A 16,443-nucleotide genomic window follows, 5' to 3' on the forward strand; every position below is an offset into this window, starting at 1 on the left:
ACACACATCACACACACGCACACACACAAACACACACAGAAACATGCATAGGCACACAGACGCACGCACGCACACACAGACACATACACACACATCTAAATTCCAGTGATGGGGAACATTGCGGCTCTGAACCGACTCAAGGGCTACCGAGCTCAGCCAATAACAGATTCATTCCTTAAAGTCGGAGAGATCCCATTGGATGAAATCAGTGTGATTGACAGGGCAAAATAGTACCGCTCATGATTGAATTCCGAGACTCCATCGTTCCCATCACTGCATTTACATTCAGACAAGCAAAGCCTTAGCTACAGCGTAGTGCTCCCCATTGGCACATTGACAGCATGTTAGACTGATACAAAAGAGTGTGATAGAGAGAGAGAGAGAGAGAGAGAGAGAGAGAGAGAGAGAGAGAGAGAGAGAGAGAGCGAGAGAGAGAGAGAGAGAGCGAAAGGGGCGAGAGAAGGAGACAGAGAGAGATGGAGAGTGAGAGAGAGAGGGAGAGGGAGAGGGAGATAGAGAAGGGGGGAGAAAAATAAATAGAAGGGGAGAGAGATAGAGAGAGAGAGGGGGGAGTGAGATAGAGAGAGAGGTGAGCAAGAGAGGGAGAGAAAGAGAGAGAGAGAGAGAAGGGGTGAGAGAGATAGAGACAGATAGATGGAGAGTGAGAGAGAGAGATAGAAGGGGAGAGTGAGAGTGAAAGTGAGTGAGAGAGAGAGAGAGAGAGAGAGATGGAGTGGGAGAGAGAGAGAGAGAGAGGAGAGAGAGAGAGAGAGAGAGAGATGAAGAGTGAGACAGAGAGCGAGAGAGAAAGAGAGAGAGAGAGAGATCCTACCTGTTTGACATGCCAGGTCCACATCTTTTTCAAAGTCCGACTGGCAGAGAGTATGGGGAAGAAGAGAGACAGTTACACAGAAGGGGGGTGTGTGTGTGTGTGTGTGTGTGTGTGTGTGTGTGTGTGTGTGTGTGTGTGTGTGTGTGTGTGTGTGTGTGTGTGTGTGTGTGTGTGTGTGTGTGTAGTAGTTACAGTATGGTTTTGGGGCAACATTGGGAAACAGAATAATACAGTCTAATATTCTATTCCAACTAATACAACATCAAGAGACAGCGATTCATTTCCATTGTATATTGATGCCAGACAGCCATATTGATGCCAGACAGCCCTAGCAAACAGGGGAAGACCCTCACAGATGAAACAGAAACAACTGAAGATGAGAGGAGAAGTGCTTTTGAAAGATGAAAATAACATCACACCAATACACAGTTGGACTACACCTTTCTCTAATGTTGCTACGGATGATGATTTAGAGACAGAGATGTTAGACTACACCTTTCTAACTTTGCTACAGATGATGAATTAGAGACAGAGATGTTAGACCACACCTTTCTAACTTTGCTACAGATGATGAATTAGAGACAGAGATGTTAGACTACACCTTTCTAAAGGTGCTACAGAATATTTTTTGTTGTTGATTAACCTTTTTTTAACTGGCAAGACAGTTAAGAACAAATTCTTATTTACGATGACGGCCTGCCCCGGCCAAACCCGGACCAATAACACCAGCTCTACCTTTCTCTCTTCAAAGCTAACACCAGCTCTACCTTTCTGTCTCCAAACCGAAAACCAGCTCTACCTTTCTGTCTCCAAACCTAACACCAGTTCTACCTAACACCAGCTCTACCTTTTTGTCTCCAAACCTAAAACCAGCTCTACCTTTCTGTCTCTAAACCTAAAACCAGCTCTACCTAACACCAGCTCTACCTTTCTGTCTCCAAACCTAAAACCAGCTCTACCTAACACCAGCTCTACCTTTCTGTCTCCAAACCTAAAACCAGCTCTACCTTTCTGTCTCTAAACCTAAAACCAGCTCTACCTAACACCAGCTCTACCTTTCTGTCTCCAAACCTAAAACCAGCTCTACCTAACACCAGCTCTACTTTTCTGTCTCCAAACCTAAAACCAGCTCTACCTAACACCAGCTCTACTTTTCTGTCTCCAAACCTAAAACCAGCTCTACTTTTCTGTCTCCAAACCTAAAACCAGCTCTACCTAACACCAGCTCTACCTTTCTGTCTCCAAACCTAAAACCAGCTCTACCTAACACCAGCTCTACCTTTCTGTCTCCAAACCTAACACCAGCTCTACCTTTCTGTCTCCAAACCTAACACCAGCTCTACCTTTCTGTCTCCAAACCTAACACCAGCTCTACCTTTCTGTCTCCAAACCTAAAACCAGCTCTACCTAACACCAGCTCTACCTTTCTGTCTCCAAACCTAAAACCAGCTCTACCTTTCTGTCTCCAAACCTAAAACCAGCTCTACCTAACACCAGCTCTACCTTTCTGTCTCCAAACCTAACACCAGCTCTACCTTTCTGTCTCCAAACCTAAAACCAGCTCTACCTAACACCAGCTCTACCTTTCTGTCTCCAAACCTAACACCAGCTCTACCTTTCTGTCTCTAAACCTAAAACCAGCTCTACCTAACACCAGCTCTACCTTTCTGTCTCCAAACCTAAAACCAGCTCTACCTAACACCAGCTCTACCTTTCTGTCTCCAAACCTAAAACCAGCTCTACCTAACACCAGCTCTACTTTTCTGTCTCCAAACCTAAAACCAGCTCTACTTTTCTGTCTCCAAACCTAAAACCAGCTCTACCTAACACCAGCTCTACCTTTCTGTCTCCAAACCTAAAACCAGCTCTACCTAACACCAGCTCTACCTTTCTGTCTCCAAACCTAACACCAGCTCTACCTTTCTGTCTCCAAACCTAACACCAGCTCTACCTTTCTGTCTCCAAACCTAACACCAGCTCTACCTTTCTGTCTCCAAACCTAAAACCAGCTCTACCTAACACCAGCTCTACTTTTCTGTCTCCAAACCTAAAACCAGCTCTACCTTTCTGTCTCCAAACCTAAAACCAGCTCTACCTAACACCAGCTCTACCTTTCTGTCTCCAAACCTAACACCAGCTCTACCTTTATGTCTCCAAACCTAAAACCAGCTCTACCTTTCTGTCTCCAAACCTAAAACCAGCTCTACCTAACACCAGCTCTACCTTTCTGTCTCCAAACCTAAAACCAGCTCTACCTTTCTGTCTCTAAACCTAAAACCAGCTCTACCTAACACCAGCTCTACCTTTCTGTCTCCAAACCTAAAACCAGCTCTACCTAACACCAGCTCTACCTTTCTGTCTCCAAACCTAACACCAGCTCTACCTTTCTGTCTCCAAACCTAAAACCAGCTCTACCTAACACCAGCTCTACTTTTCTGTCTCCAAACCTAAAACCAGCTCTACCTAACACCAGCTCTACCTTTCTGTCTCCAAACCTAACACCAGCTCTACTTTTCTGTCTCCAAACCTAAAACCAGCTCTACCTTTCTGTCTCCAAACCTAAAACCAGCTCTACCTAACACCAGCTCTACTTTTCTGTCTCCAAACCTAAAACCAGCTCTACCTTTCTGTCTCCAAACCTAAAACCAGCTCTACCTAACACCAGCTCTACCTTTCTGTCTCCAAACCTAACACCAGCTCTACCTTTCTGTCTCCAAACCTAAAACCAGCTCTACCTTTCTGTCTCCAAACCTAAAACCAGCTCTACCTAACACCAGCTCTACCTTTCTGTCTCCAAACCTAAAACCAGCTCTACCTTTCTGTCTCCAAACCTAAAACCAGCTCTACCTAACACCAGCTCTACCTTTCTGTCTCCAAACCTAAAACCAGCTCTACCTAACACCAGCTCTACATTTCTGTCTCCAAACCTAACACCAGCTCTACCTAACACCAGCTCTACTTTTCTGTTTCCAAACCTAAAACCAGCTCTACCTAACACCAGCTCTACCTTTCTGTCTCCAAACCTAAAACCAGCTCTACCTTTCTGTCTCCAAACCTAAAACCAGCTCTACCTTTCTCTCTTTAAACCTAACACCACCTCTACCTACTGTAATGCCACCTGCTCTTGTTTCCCTCAGCTTGTCTTTTGTAACCTTCAAGAGAGAATTTCCCTTCAACTTTGATTGGTTGGAAGAAATGACTTTGTAAAAGAACCAACACAAACAGCACCACACAAACAGCACCACACAAACAGCACCACACAAACAGCACCACACAAACAGCACCACACAAACAGCACCACACAAACAGATTGCTTGGATTCACTGAGGGCCAGTTCCAGTGTTCCATTCCAAAATGGCCTCCCTGCAAACCTCTCAAACTTGAATGTGAAATAAACGTTGCACCACATTGCCATGCAGACCCAGGCCTCTCCACTCTCTCTTCTCCTCTCTCCCCACAGCAACAATCCGCCTAGCGTCCTCCACGGAACCCACTCACAAAAGCCTTTGTTTGGATATTAAAGTATAAAGCATTTTGGGCACGACAGAGAGGGAGAGGGGGAAGTGAGAGAGAGAGAGAAGAAGAGGGAGTAAGAGAGAGATGTGGACCCCAGGAAGAGTAGCTGCTGCTTTTTTAACAGCTAATGGGGATCCTAACAAAATACCCCAAAATACCAAGACATGGAAGAAGATGGAGGGAGGGGAAAGGCAGAGAGAAGGGGAGAGTTAAAGAAAAAGAGAGAGAAAGACAGAGGGAGAGAAAGAAAGAGAGATAAATAGAGGGACAGAAAGAGAAAGAGAACATTTGAAAGGGAAAGAGAGAGGGAGAGAATGAATACAGGTCTCAGAGGAGAGGAAAGCTCCTAGTACGCAAATCACACAGCTGCACAAATGGCTCTCGCCTAAAAGGACAAATGAGGATTTAGACTCTCATCTCACCTCTCTCTCTCGCTCTCTGTCTCTCTCTGTCTCTCTCTCTCCTTATCTCTCTCTTTCTCTCTCGCTCTCTCCATATCTCTATCTCCTTCATCTTAGCATGTATGTACGCACACCCACACACGTACACACAGGCTGAGTATAGAAAGTAAGTCAGGTTAACCGTCAGCATCATTACAAACTACAGTTTGTCCAGACGTTTTTGAGGAGGGCATTCACATTAGCCCTGTGTTCAGCCAACACTGGAAACCACTTAAGCACAAGATAACCCAAAACACTTCAAGCTGAATTATCATTGGAAAAGATGCAAGAACAAAACAACATTTGGATCCCAAAACTTAATCTAAAAACACATCTATATAGATATAAAAACACCAGCATAAAACAACTTTGACTGGTAGCAGCTAAAACTATAAAATCTTGCTGGCACTAATCTACTTTGCAGCTCGGTGGTTTCCAAACTTTTCCCCCAACGGACCATAATAAAACATGATTTGTTATGTTTTGTAGGCTAATACCATTTATATTAAATAAATGGAAAGACATTTCCTGGACCACAAGGGGGTATATCCACAGTTTGGGAACCATTGCTGGAAACCTTTGTGGATAATGTACTTTTCTACCAGATAATATCTTTACTACACTGCTACATATATTGGCTACTTTAGGGCACAGAAAGCACAGCAGCTATCTACTGTGGTTGACGTACTGATTTGCTGTTGGGGTACTTGTGGTTTTGTCCATGGTTGTGGGCGTGGTTATAGGTGTGGTTGAGGGTGTGGTTGAGGGCGTAGTTCATGTGTTCATGGTTCATGTGGTTGTTGTGAGGCAGGCTGTGGTAACAGCCTAGTTGGCAGCTGCGTTGGAAGCCCTGGTGAGGGTGGCATAATGGCGGGTATGGTGGCTGTTGGTGGCATGACGATGACGGGCAGAGAGAAGCTCCAGTGCCAACAGTGCCAGTGTCAGTGCCAGAAGTGCCAGTGCCGTAGCGCAGAGAGCCACACTGCTGCCCGCAGTAGGACACGTTCTGACACTTCTGATGCTGGGATGAAGAAGAGATGTGAGAGGAGGAGAGATGAGAGAGGGGAAGGGTAGGAGTGGACAATAGAGGGGAGAATGGGAAGGACCAAGCCAGTCCAAACTAACTACCAGAATGGTTAAATGGTGGTTAATCTCATTTAACATGTACTCTAGTCTGAAGACTGATTATTCTCAAGATGTCTTCCTATCCTCTCAAGATGTCCTCCTATCTTCTCAAGATGTCCTCCTATCTTCTCAGTGTCCTCCTATCTTCTCAAGATGTCCTCCTATCTTCTCAAGATGTTTTCCTATCCTCTCAAAATGTCCTCCTATCTTCTCAAGATGTCCTCCTATCTTCTCAAGATGTCCTCCTATTATCGCAATATGTCCTCCTATCTTCTCAGTGTCCTCCTATCTTCTCAAGATGTCCTCCTATCTTCTCAGTGTCCTCCTATCTTCTCAAGATGTCCTCCTATCTTCTCAAGATGTTTTCCTATCCTCTCAAAATGTCCTCCTATCTTCTCAAGATGTCCTCCTATCTTCTCAAGATGTCCTCCTATTATCGCAATATGTCCTCCTATCTTCTCAGTGTCCTCCTATCTTCTCAAGATGTCCTCCTATCCTCTCATTATGTCCTCTTATCTTCTCAATATGTCCTCCTATGTTCTCATTATGTCCTCTTATCTTCTCAAGATGTCCTCCTATCTTCTCAAGATGTCCCCCTATTGTCTCAAGATGTTCTATCCTCTCAAGATGCCCTCCTATCTTCTCAAGATGCCCTCCTATCTTCTCAAAATGTACACCTATCTTCTCAAGATGTACACCTAACCTCTTAAGATGTACACCTATCTCTCAAGATGTCCTCCTATCCTCTCTAGTGAGTTTATGGTAACACTTTTCACAAGGCCTACTTAATACTTGTATGGCTGTTATGTCATACACTACCAAAAGTATGTGAACACCTGCTCGTCGAACATCTAATTCCAAAATCATGAGCATTAATACGGAGTTGGTCCCCCCTTTCCTGGTTCCAACTAGATGTTGGAACATCGCTGCAGGGACTTGCTTCTATTCGGCCACAAGAGCATTAGTGAGGTCGGGCACTGATGTTGGGTGATTAGGCCTAGCTCGCAGTAGGCATTCTAATTCATCCAAAAGGTGTTATATGGTGTTTAGATCATGGCTCTGTGCAGGCCAGTCAAGTTCTTCCACTCAGATCTCGACAAACCATTTATGTATGGATCTCGCTTTGTGCACGGTGTATTGTCATGCTGAAACAGGAAAGGGCCTTCCCCAAACTGTTGCCACAAAATTGGAAGCACAGAATCGTCTAGAATGTCATTGTATGCTGTAGTGTTAAGATTTCCCTTCATTGGAACTAAAAAATATCCCCAGACCATTATTCCTCCACCACCAAACTTTACAGTTGGTCGAATGCATTAGGGCAGGTAGTGTTCTCCTGGCATCTGCCTGTGCCCAGATTCATCCGTCGGACTTCCAGATGGTGAAGCGTGATTCATCACTCCAGAGAACGCATATTCACTGCTCCAGAGTCCAATGGCGGCGAGCTTCACATTACTCCAGTCAACGCTTTGCATTGCGCATGGTGATCTTAGGCTTGTGTGTGGCTGCTTGGCCATGGAAACCCATTTTATGAAGCTCCTGACGAACAGTTCTTGTGCTGACATTGCTTCCAGAGGCAGTTTGGAATTCGGTAGTGAGTGTTACAACCGAGGACAGACGATTTTTACATGCTAAGCACTTCAGCACTCAGTGGTCCCGTTCTGTGAGGTTGTGTGGCCTACCATTTTGTGGCTGAGCCGTTGTTGCTCCTAGATGTTTCCACTTCACAATAACAGCACTTACAGTGGACCGGGGCAGACATTTTTGTATTTGACAAACTGACTTGTTGGAAAGGTGGCATCCTATGATGGTGCAACGTTGAAAGTCACTGAGCTCTTCAGTAAGGTCATTCTACTGCCAATGTTTGTCTAAAGAGATTGCATGGCTGGGTGCTCGATTTTATACACCTGTCATTTACGGTTGTAGCTGAAATAGCCGAATTCACTAATTTGAAGGGGTGTCCACATACTTTTGTACATATAGTGTATCATGGCTATGACAGGTTTATGAAAGCTTTATGGCAAATGGGTTCAAGAAAAGTTTTCCCTATGCACTCAGTCGCCTTGAGCCTTTTGGGGTGAGGGATTAATTCTGGATTATGCTATTTGGAAAATGGCTGTTGGAAACACTTTGGATTCACCAATTAATTTGATATGACTGCTTTTGATATTAATCAAAAAGCCAAATCAATTACTTCAAGTGGATTGAGATTAATTTATTGTCAGACTATGGATTTAAAAGACTAGTACATCTCCTCTTGTTAACTATGTCATGTGTAGGTTTCCTTGTAAACTGTGACGTGACCAGGAAAAACAGCAAGGAAAAACTCTGGACCCTACAGTTACGAAACCAACCCATCCATTCCTCCTCAACACTACACTTAAAACAACTTTGCATTTTTGTTGTTGATGGTATAGGTAATCTAAGGTGAAGCTTCAGCCTCCTAACCTTCCTAGAGGTCCATTCAAGAGACCAAAACACTACAGTAAATGACTGTGTGAATAACAAAATCAAAGGGGATGGAGGGTTCAACGTAGGAACTTTTATAACTAATGAATATTGCAGAGCGTTGTGACCTGGTTGACATTGGGAGGCACTTCATGTCTTTATGATTTACAATGCTATTAGCATGATTTTGGACAAAGTAACCTTATGTTTAACCTTATGTGAGCTTTACCTTACACGCCCTGTGCATAATGATGAGGGCCTTTCCTATGGGATAAACCAACCTGCCGCACTGACCGCCGTGTTAATAAAAATATGAAATGAAAATATGAAAATAACAAATTACAGGTGGGATTATAAAATATCTTTAGGAGGGACTGAACAAATGATGGGGTTAGGATTTTAGGCCCAATCCCAAATTGACACCTGTCAAATCCTCTCAGAACCCCACAAGGAGATGTGGTCGATTTGGGATTGGGCATTAATATAGTTAGTGAAGAGCAGAATTTGGAGAACAGAAACAGGGAAGTTTTAGAACCAGCAGGATGTGGTTATGTAGCCTGGTCCCAGGAGTTGGCAAGACAGCACAAACTGATCAGGGACGAGGTTAGCAGTGGTTACAGATGCTGTATCTTAATTCGATCATCTTGTTGTTGCAGGAATTTTCCTGCACAGCAGGAAAGGCAAAGTAATAGTATATTTGAGGTTTAAAAAGGCTCCTTAAAGGCTCCTTAAAAAGGCTCCTCAAAAGATGTCTATTAATTATAATCCACACAATAATTCACATTTCCTCTTGGTGCAGGATTACTTTCCTGCTGTAGCAAACTGGCTGAAACTAAGATCCTTCATCTGTATGTAGCGTGGTCCCAGGAGTTGGCAAGACAGCACAAACTGATCAGAGACCAGGCTATCAGTGGTTATGGGTCTAATAAGGGATGAAATGGAATATTATTCACCATGATCTGCACCTGTCCGTTCTTGCATGAGTCCGGTGAGTTCTCACTGTCGTCTTTACATCCCCCCATCCGACAGCGCACTGCGTCCTGAACCTGGAAGAGACGGACGAGGAGGGAGGGAAGTAGAGGAAGAGGGAGGGAAGTAGAGGAGGAGGGAGAAAGGCAGGAAGGTAGATGAAGGTCTTTATTGTAGTTTTAAAATGAGTTTAGCTACTTTAAGACTATCATAGAGAGTAGGCTATGTTCATACATACAGTACTCTACACGTGTTTATTGAGTATGTAACCGTTACAAAGTAATATATTATCTGGTGAATGTTTGATCATCTATATTAGGTTTTGTTATTGATTTTAGTAAGAGACTAGAACATGGTGTATTACCCTGTCATGAACATGTATAGTATCATTAGTGGGGTTTATTTAATATGAGTTCAAAATCAAGGGACACCCACTTACTTTAAATGTGTTTGTTAGCATTAGTACTGTATGCATTAAAAAGTACTATGGAAATAAACGCCAAGTAATTGTTTGATTTATGGATTCAAGCACTCTTTGAAGACATTCAAAGGTAAATAAAGTGAGAGAAGAGAAATATAGGCAGAGAGTGAGAGAGAGAGGAAGAGAGAGAGAGTGAGAGAGAGTGAGTGAGAGAGAGTGAGGCAGTGAGTGCGAGAGAGTGTGAGAAAGAGAGAGAGAGAGAGAGATAAAGAAACAGAGATAAAGAACAGAAAAAGACAGTGTACAACACTGTTGAATCTAGATAGGCAGCCAGTCTACTGAGGGTTGTGTTCGGAAGATGAGATTTTATTCAAATTGAGATATGACTGGTAACTGACTCCAGAGCCACAGTGCTCTGAGATATAATATTGTTTGCTATTCTCTGAAACTTTCATTAAGTGAGCTAAAGCTAGGTAGTGAAATAAATATTGTGGATCTAAATGTTCTTCCTGATAATCCTGGACTATCAGACCACCATTTTATTACGTTTGCAATCGCAACAAATCTGCTCAGACCCCAAACAAGGATTATCAAAAGCAGCACTATAAATTGTCAGACAACCCAAAGATTCCTAGATGCCCTTCCAGACTCTCTCCACCTACCCAAGGACGTTGGAGTACGAAAAACAGTTAATCATCTAACCGAGTATATACATTTAACCTTGCGTAATACCCTAGATGCAGTCGCACCTCTTAAAACAAAAACAATTTGTCAGAAGAATTTAACTCCCTGGTATACAAAAAATACCTGAGCCCTGAAGCAAACTTTTAGAAAATTGGAACAGAAATGGCGCTCCATCAAACTGTAAGTCTTCCGACTAGCTTGGAAAAACAGTACCGTGCAATATCGAAGAGCCCTCACTCTTGCTCGATCAGCTTACTTTCCCAACCTGGTTGAGGAGAATGAAAACAATGCAAAAAGTATTTTTGATACTGTCGCAAAGCTAACTTAAAAGCAGTATTCCCCAAGAGAGGACGGCCTTCACTTCAGCAGTTTTTTTTTAGTTTTTTATTTATTTCACCTTTATTTAACCAGGTAGGCCAGTTGAGAACAAGTTCTCATTTACAACTGCGAACTGGCCAAGATAAAGCAAAGCAGTGCGACACAAACAACATCACAGAGATACACATGGAATAAACAAACGTACAGTCAATAACACAATAGAAAAGTCTATATACAGTGTGTGCAAAAGTGGTAAGAATTCATTAAATTCTTCAACGAAAAGATCATGATCCAGTCCCTGCTATTTTGCCTACGGCCATGGAACCCTGAACTGTTCACCGGACGTGCTACCTTGTCCTGGACCTGCTGTTTTTGACACTCTCTCTCTCTCTCTCTCTCTCTCTCTCTCTCTCTCTCTCTCTCTCTCTCTCTCTCTCTCTCTCTCTCTCTCTCTCTCTCTCTCTGAATGCTTGGCTATGGTGTCGACAGACATGGCAGCTCTGCTTCTAGATCCTAAGCAACTTTGAAGTATTTCTTTTTTTTGTGTATTATTTCTTACATTATTAGCCCAGAAAGTTTTTGTGTTATTACAGACAGCCGGAAATAACTTTTGGATATCAAAGTGGCAGTAACGCACCAGCATTACAACCAGGAATACGACATTCCCAAATTGGATCCTTTCTTTGTACCCCCCAGGGCAATTTAACTTATCCCAGAGGCTGCTCCAGGACCATCCCAAGAGAATCCTCTTCCGTTATAGTCACAGCCGTGTTTATTCCCCCTCAAGCCGATACCACGACGGCCCTCAAGGAACTACACTGGACTTTGTGCAAACTGGAAACCACATATCCTGAGGCCGCATTTATTGTAGCTGGGGATTTTAACAAAGCAAATTTGAGGAAAACGCAACTGAAGTTCTATCAACACATTGACTGTAGTACTAGTGCTGCAAAAACACTTGACCACTGTTACTCCCCCTTCTGGGATGCCTACAAGGCCCTCCCCCGCCCACCCTTTGGCAAACCAGATCACGACTCCATTTCGCTCCTCCCTTCCTATAGGCAGAAACTCAAACAGGACGTACCCATGCTAAGGTCTATTCAACAATGCTCTGACCAATCGGAATCCATGCTTCAAGATTGTTTTGATCACGTGGACTGGGATATGTTCCAGGTAGCCTCTGAGAATAACATTGACGTATAGTTCATCAGGAAGCGTATAAGGGATGTTGTTCCCACTGTGACTATTTTTTTATTTATTTTATTTATTTTATTTCACCTTTATTTAACCAGGTAGGCAAGTTGAGAACAAGTTCTCATTTACAATTGCGACCTGGCCAAGATAAAGCAAAGCAGTTCGACAACATACAACAACACAGAGTTACACATTGAGTAAAACAAACATACAGTCAATAATACAGTAGAAAAATAAGTCTATATACAATGTGAGCAAATGAGGTGAGATAAGGGAGGTAAAGGCAAAAAGGCCATGGTGGCAAAGTAAATACAATATAGCAAGTAAAACACTGGAATGGTAGATTTGTAGTATAAGAAAGTAAAGTAAAGTAGAAATAGAAATAAATAAATAAATAAATAAATAAATACAGTAGGGGAAGCGGTAGTTGTTTGGGCTAAATTATAGATGGGCTATGTACAGGTGCAGTGATCTGTGAGCTGCTCTGACAGCTGGTGCTTAAAGCTAGTGAGGGAGATAAGTGTTTCCAGTTTCAGAGATTTTTGTAGTTCGTTGCAGTCATTGGCAGCAGAGAACTGGAAGGAGAGATGGCCAAAGGAGGAATTGGCTTTGGGGGTGACCAGAGAGATATACCTGCTGGAGCACGTGCTACAGGTGGTGCTGCTATGGTGACCAGTGTGCGGAGATAAGGAAGGACTTTACCTAGCAGGGTCTTGTAGATGACTTGGAGCCAGTGGGTTTGGCGACGAGTATGAAGCGAGGGCCAGCCAACGAGAGCGTACAGGTCGCAGTGGTGGGTAGTATATGGGGCTTTGGTGACAAAACGGATGGCACTGTGATAGACTGCATCCAGTTTATTGAGTAGGGTATTGGAGGCTATTTTGTAAATGACATCGCTGAAGTTGAGTATCGGTAGTATGGTCAGTTTTACGAGGGTATGTTTGGCAGCATGAGTGAAGGATGCTTTGTTGCGAAATAGGAAGCCAATTCTAGATTTAACTTTGGATTGGAGATGTTTGATGTGAGTCTGAAAGGAGAGTTTACAGTCTAACCAGACACCTAGGTATTTGTAGTTGTCCACATATTCTAAGTCAGAACCGTCCAGAGTAGTGATGCGGGACAGGCGGGCAGGTGCAGGCAGCGATCGGATGAAGAGCATGCATTTAGTTTTACTTGTATTTAAGAGCAGTTGGAGGCCACGGAAGGAGAGTTGTATGGCATTGAAGCTCGTCTGGAGGGTAGTTAACTTGTTATGGATAGGGGGCAGTATTTTCACGGCCGGATAAAAAACGTACCCGATTTAATCTGGTTATTACTCCTGCCCAGAAACTAGAATATGCATATAATTATTAGCTTTGGATATAAAACACTCCAAAGTTTCTAAAACTGTTTGAATGGTGTCTGTGAGTATAACAGAACTCAAATGGCAGGCAAAAACCTGAGAAGATTCTGTACAGGAAGTACCCTGTCTGACCATTTCTTGGCCTTCTTTGCCATCTCTATCCAAAACAAAGGATCTCTGCTGTAACGTGACACTTTCTACTGCTCCCATAGGCTCTCAGAAGGCGCCAGAACGTTGAATGATGACTTTGCTGTCTCTGGCTGAAAAACAGTAGCGCATTTGGTAAGTGGTCGATCTGAGAACAATGAGACGGGGGTGCGCGTGCACGAGACGACTCCATGTTTACATATTCAGTCTTTGAACGAAAACAACGACTCCCGGTCGGAATATTATCGCTATTTTACGAGAAAAATCACATAAAAATTGATTTTAAACAGCGTTTGACATGCTTCGAAGTACGGTAATGGAATATTTTGAAGTTTTTTGTCACGATACGCACCGGGCGCGTCACCCTTCGTTACCCTTCGGATAGTGTCTTGAACGCACAACAAAACGCCGCTATTTGGATATAACTATGGATTATTTGGAACCAAAACAACATTGGGTGATGAAGTAGAAGTCCTGGGAGTGCATTCTGATGAAGAACAGCGAAGGTAATCCAATTTTTCTTATAGTAAATCTGAGTTTGGTGAGTACCAAACTTGGTGGGTGTCAAAATAGCTAGCCATGATGGCCGGGCTATCTACTCAGAATATTGCAAAATGTGCTTTCACCGAAAAGCTATTTTAAAATCGGACACCGCGATTGCATAAAGGAGTTCTGTATCTATAATTCTTAAAATAATTGTTATGTTTTTTGTGAACGTTTATCGTGAGTAATTTAGTAAATTCACCGGAAGTGTTCGGTGGGAATGCTAGTTCTGAACGTCACATGCTAATGTAAAAAGCTGGTTTTTGATAAAAATATGAAGTTGATTGAACAAAACATGCATGTATTGTATAACATAATGTCCTAGGAGTGTCATCTGATGAAGATCATCAAAGGTTAGTGCTGCATTTAGCTGTTGTTTTGTTTTTTGTGACATTATATGCTAGCTTGAAAAATGGGTGTCTGATTATTTCTGGCTGGGTACTCTGCTGACATAATCTAATGTTTTGCTTTCGCTGTAAAGCCTTTTTGAAATCGGACAGTGTGGTTAGATAAAGGAGAGTCTTGTCTTTAAAATGGTGTAAAATAGTCATGTTTGAAAAATTGAAGTTTTAGAATTTCCGAGGAGTTTGTATTTCGCGCCACGCCCATCATTGGATATTGGAGCAGGTGTTCCGCTAGCGGAACGTCTAGATGTAAGAGGTTACACAGTGTCCAAAGAAGGGCCAGAAGTATACAGAATGGTGTCATCTGCGTAGAGGTGGATTAGAGACTCACCAGTCGCAAGAGCAACATCATTGATGTATACAGAGAAAAGAGTTGGCCCAAGAATTGAACCCTGTGGCACCCCCATAGAGACTGCCAGAGGTCCGGTCAACAGGCCCTCCGATTTGACACACTGAACTCTATCAGAGAAGTAGTTGGTGAACCAGGTGAGGCAATCATTTGAGAAACCAAGGCTATTGAGTCTGCCGATGAGGATGTGGTGATTGACAGAGTCGAAGGCTTTGGCCAGGTCAATGAAAATGGCAGCACAGTATTGTTTCTTATCGATGGCGGTTACGATATCGTTTAGGACCTTGAGCGTGGCTGAGGTGAACCCATGACCAGCTCTGAAACCAGATTTCATAGCGGAGAAGGTGCCGTGGGATTCGAAATGGTCGGTAATCTGTTTGTTGACTTGGCTTTCAAAGACCTTAAAAAGGCAGGGTAGGATAGATATAGGTCTGTATCAGTTTGGGTCAAGAGTGTCCCCTCCTTTGAAGAGGGGGATGACAGCAGCTGTTTTCCAATCTTTGGGAATCTCAGACAATACAAAAGAGAGGTTGAACAGGCTAGTAATAGGGGTTGCAACAATTTCGGCAGATAATTTTAGAAAGAAAGGGTCCAGATTGTCTAGCCCGGCTGATTTGTACGGGTCCAGATTTTGCAGCTCTTTCAGAACATCAGCTGAATGGATTTGGGAGAAGGAGAAATGGGGAAGGCTTGGGCGAGTAGGTGTGGGGGGTGCAGTGCTGTTAACCTGTTAGGGCTAGGGGGCAGTATTTGCACGGCTGGATAAAAAAAATGTACCCGATTTAATCTGGTTACTAATCCTACCCAGTAACTAGAATATGCATATACTTATTATATATGGATAGAAAACACCATAAAGTTTCTAAAACTGTTTGAATGGTGTCTGTGAGTATAACAGAACTCATTTGGCAGGCAAAACCCTGAGACATTTTCTGACAGGAAGTGGATACCTGATGTGTTGTATTACCTTTAAACCTATGCCATTGAAAAACACAGGAGCTGAGGAATATTTTGGCACTTCCTATTGCTTCCACTAGATGTCACCAGCCTTTACAAAGTGTTTTGAGTCTTCTGGAGGGAGATCTGACCGAACAAGAGCCATGGAACGATGATGGCCCATTAGACACCTGGCGCGCGAGTTCATGTTGGGTACCCTCGTTCCAATACGTTATAAAAGAGAATGCATTCGTCCACCTTGAATATTATTCATGTTCTGGTTAAAAAAGGCCCTAATGATTTATGCTATACAACGTTTGACATGTTTGAACGAACGTAAATATATTTTTTCCCCTCGTTCATGAAGTGAAGTCCGGCGGGCTTAGATCATGTGCTAACAAGACAGAGATTTTTGGACATAAATGATGAGCTTTTTTGAACAAAACTACATTCGTTATGGACCTGTGATACCTGGAAGTGACATCTGATGAAGAGAATCAAAGGTAATGGATTATTTACATAGTATTTTCGATTTTAGATCTCCCCAACATGACGGCAAGTCTGTATCGCAACGCGTATTTTTCTGGGCGCAGTGCTCAGATTATTGCAAAGTGTGATTTCCCAGTAAGGTTATTTTTAAATCTGGCAAGTTGATTGCGTTCAAGAGATGTAAATCTATAATTCTTTAAATGACAATATAATATTTTACCAATGTTTTCTAATTTTAATTATTTAATTTGTGGTGCTGACTTGACTGCCGGTTATTGGAGGGAAACGA

The 16,443-nt window shown here is 42.9% G+C and overlaps 1 protein-coding gene across 1 annotated transcript in view; it reads right to left on the reverse strand.

The window, feature by feature from the left end:
* The window catches only part of LOC106592038 (adhesion G protein-coupled receptor B2), a 468,281-nt gene that overhangs the window by 47,604 nt on the left and 404,234 nt on the right, over positions 1 to 16,443 (reverse strand). Inside the window, 2 exon segments of the mRNA XM_045694922.2 lie at positions 833 to 872; positions 9,312 to 9,404. Of these exon segments, the coding sequence (XP_045550878.2) occupies positions 833 to 872; positions 9,312 to 9,404 (133 nt within the window).

This window comes from Salmo salar, chromosome 14 (assembly GCF_965601325.2).
Source record: "Salmo salar chromosome 14, fSalSal1, whole genome shotgun sequence".
NCBI lineage: Eukaryota > Metazoa > Chordata > Actinopteri > Salmoniformes > Salmonidae > Salmo > Salmo salar.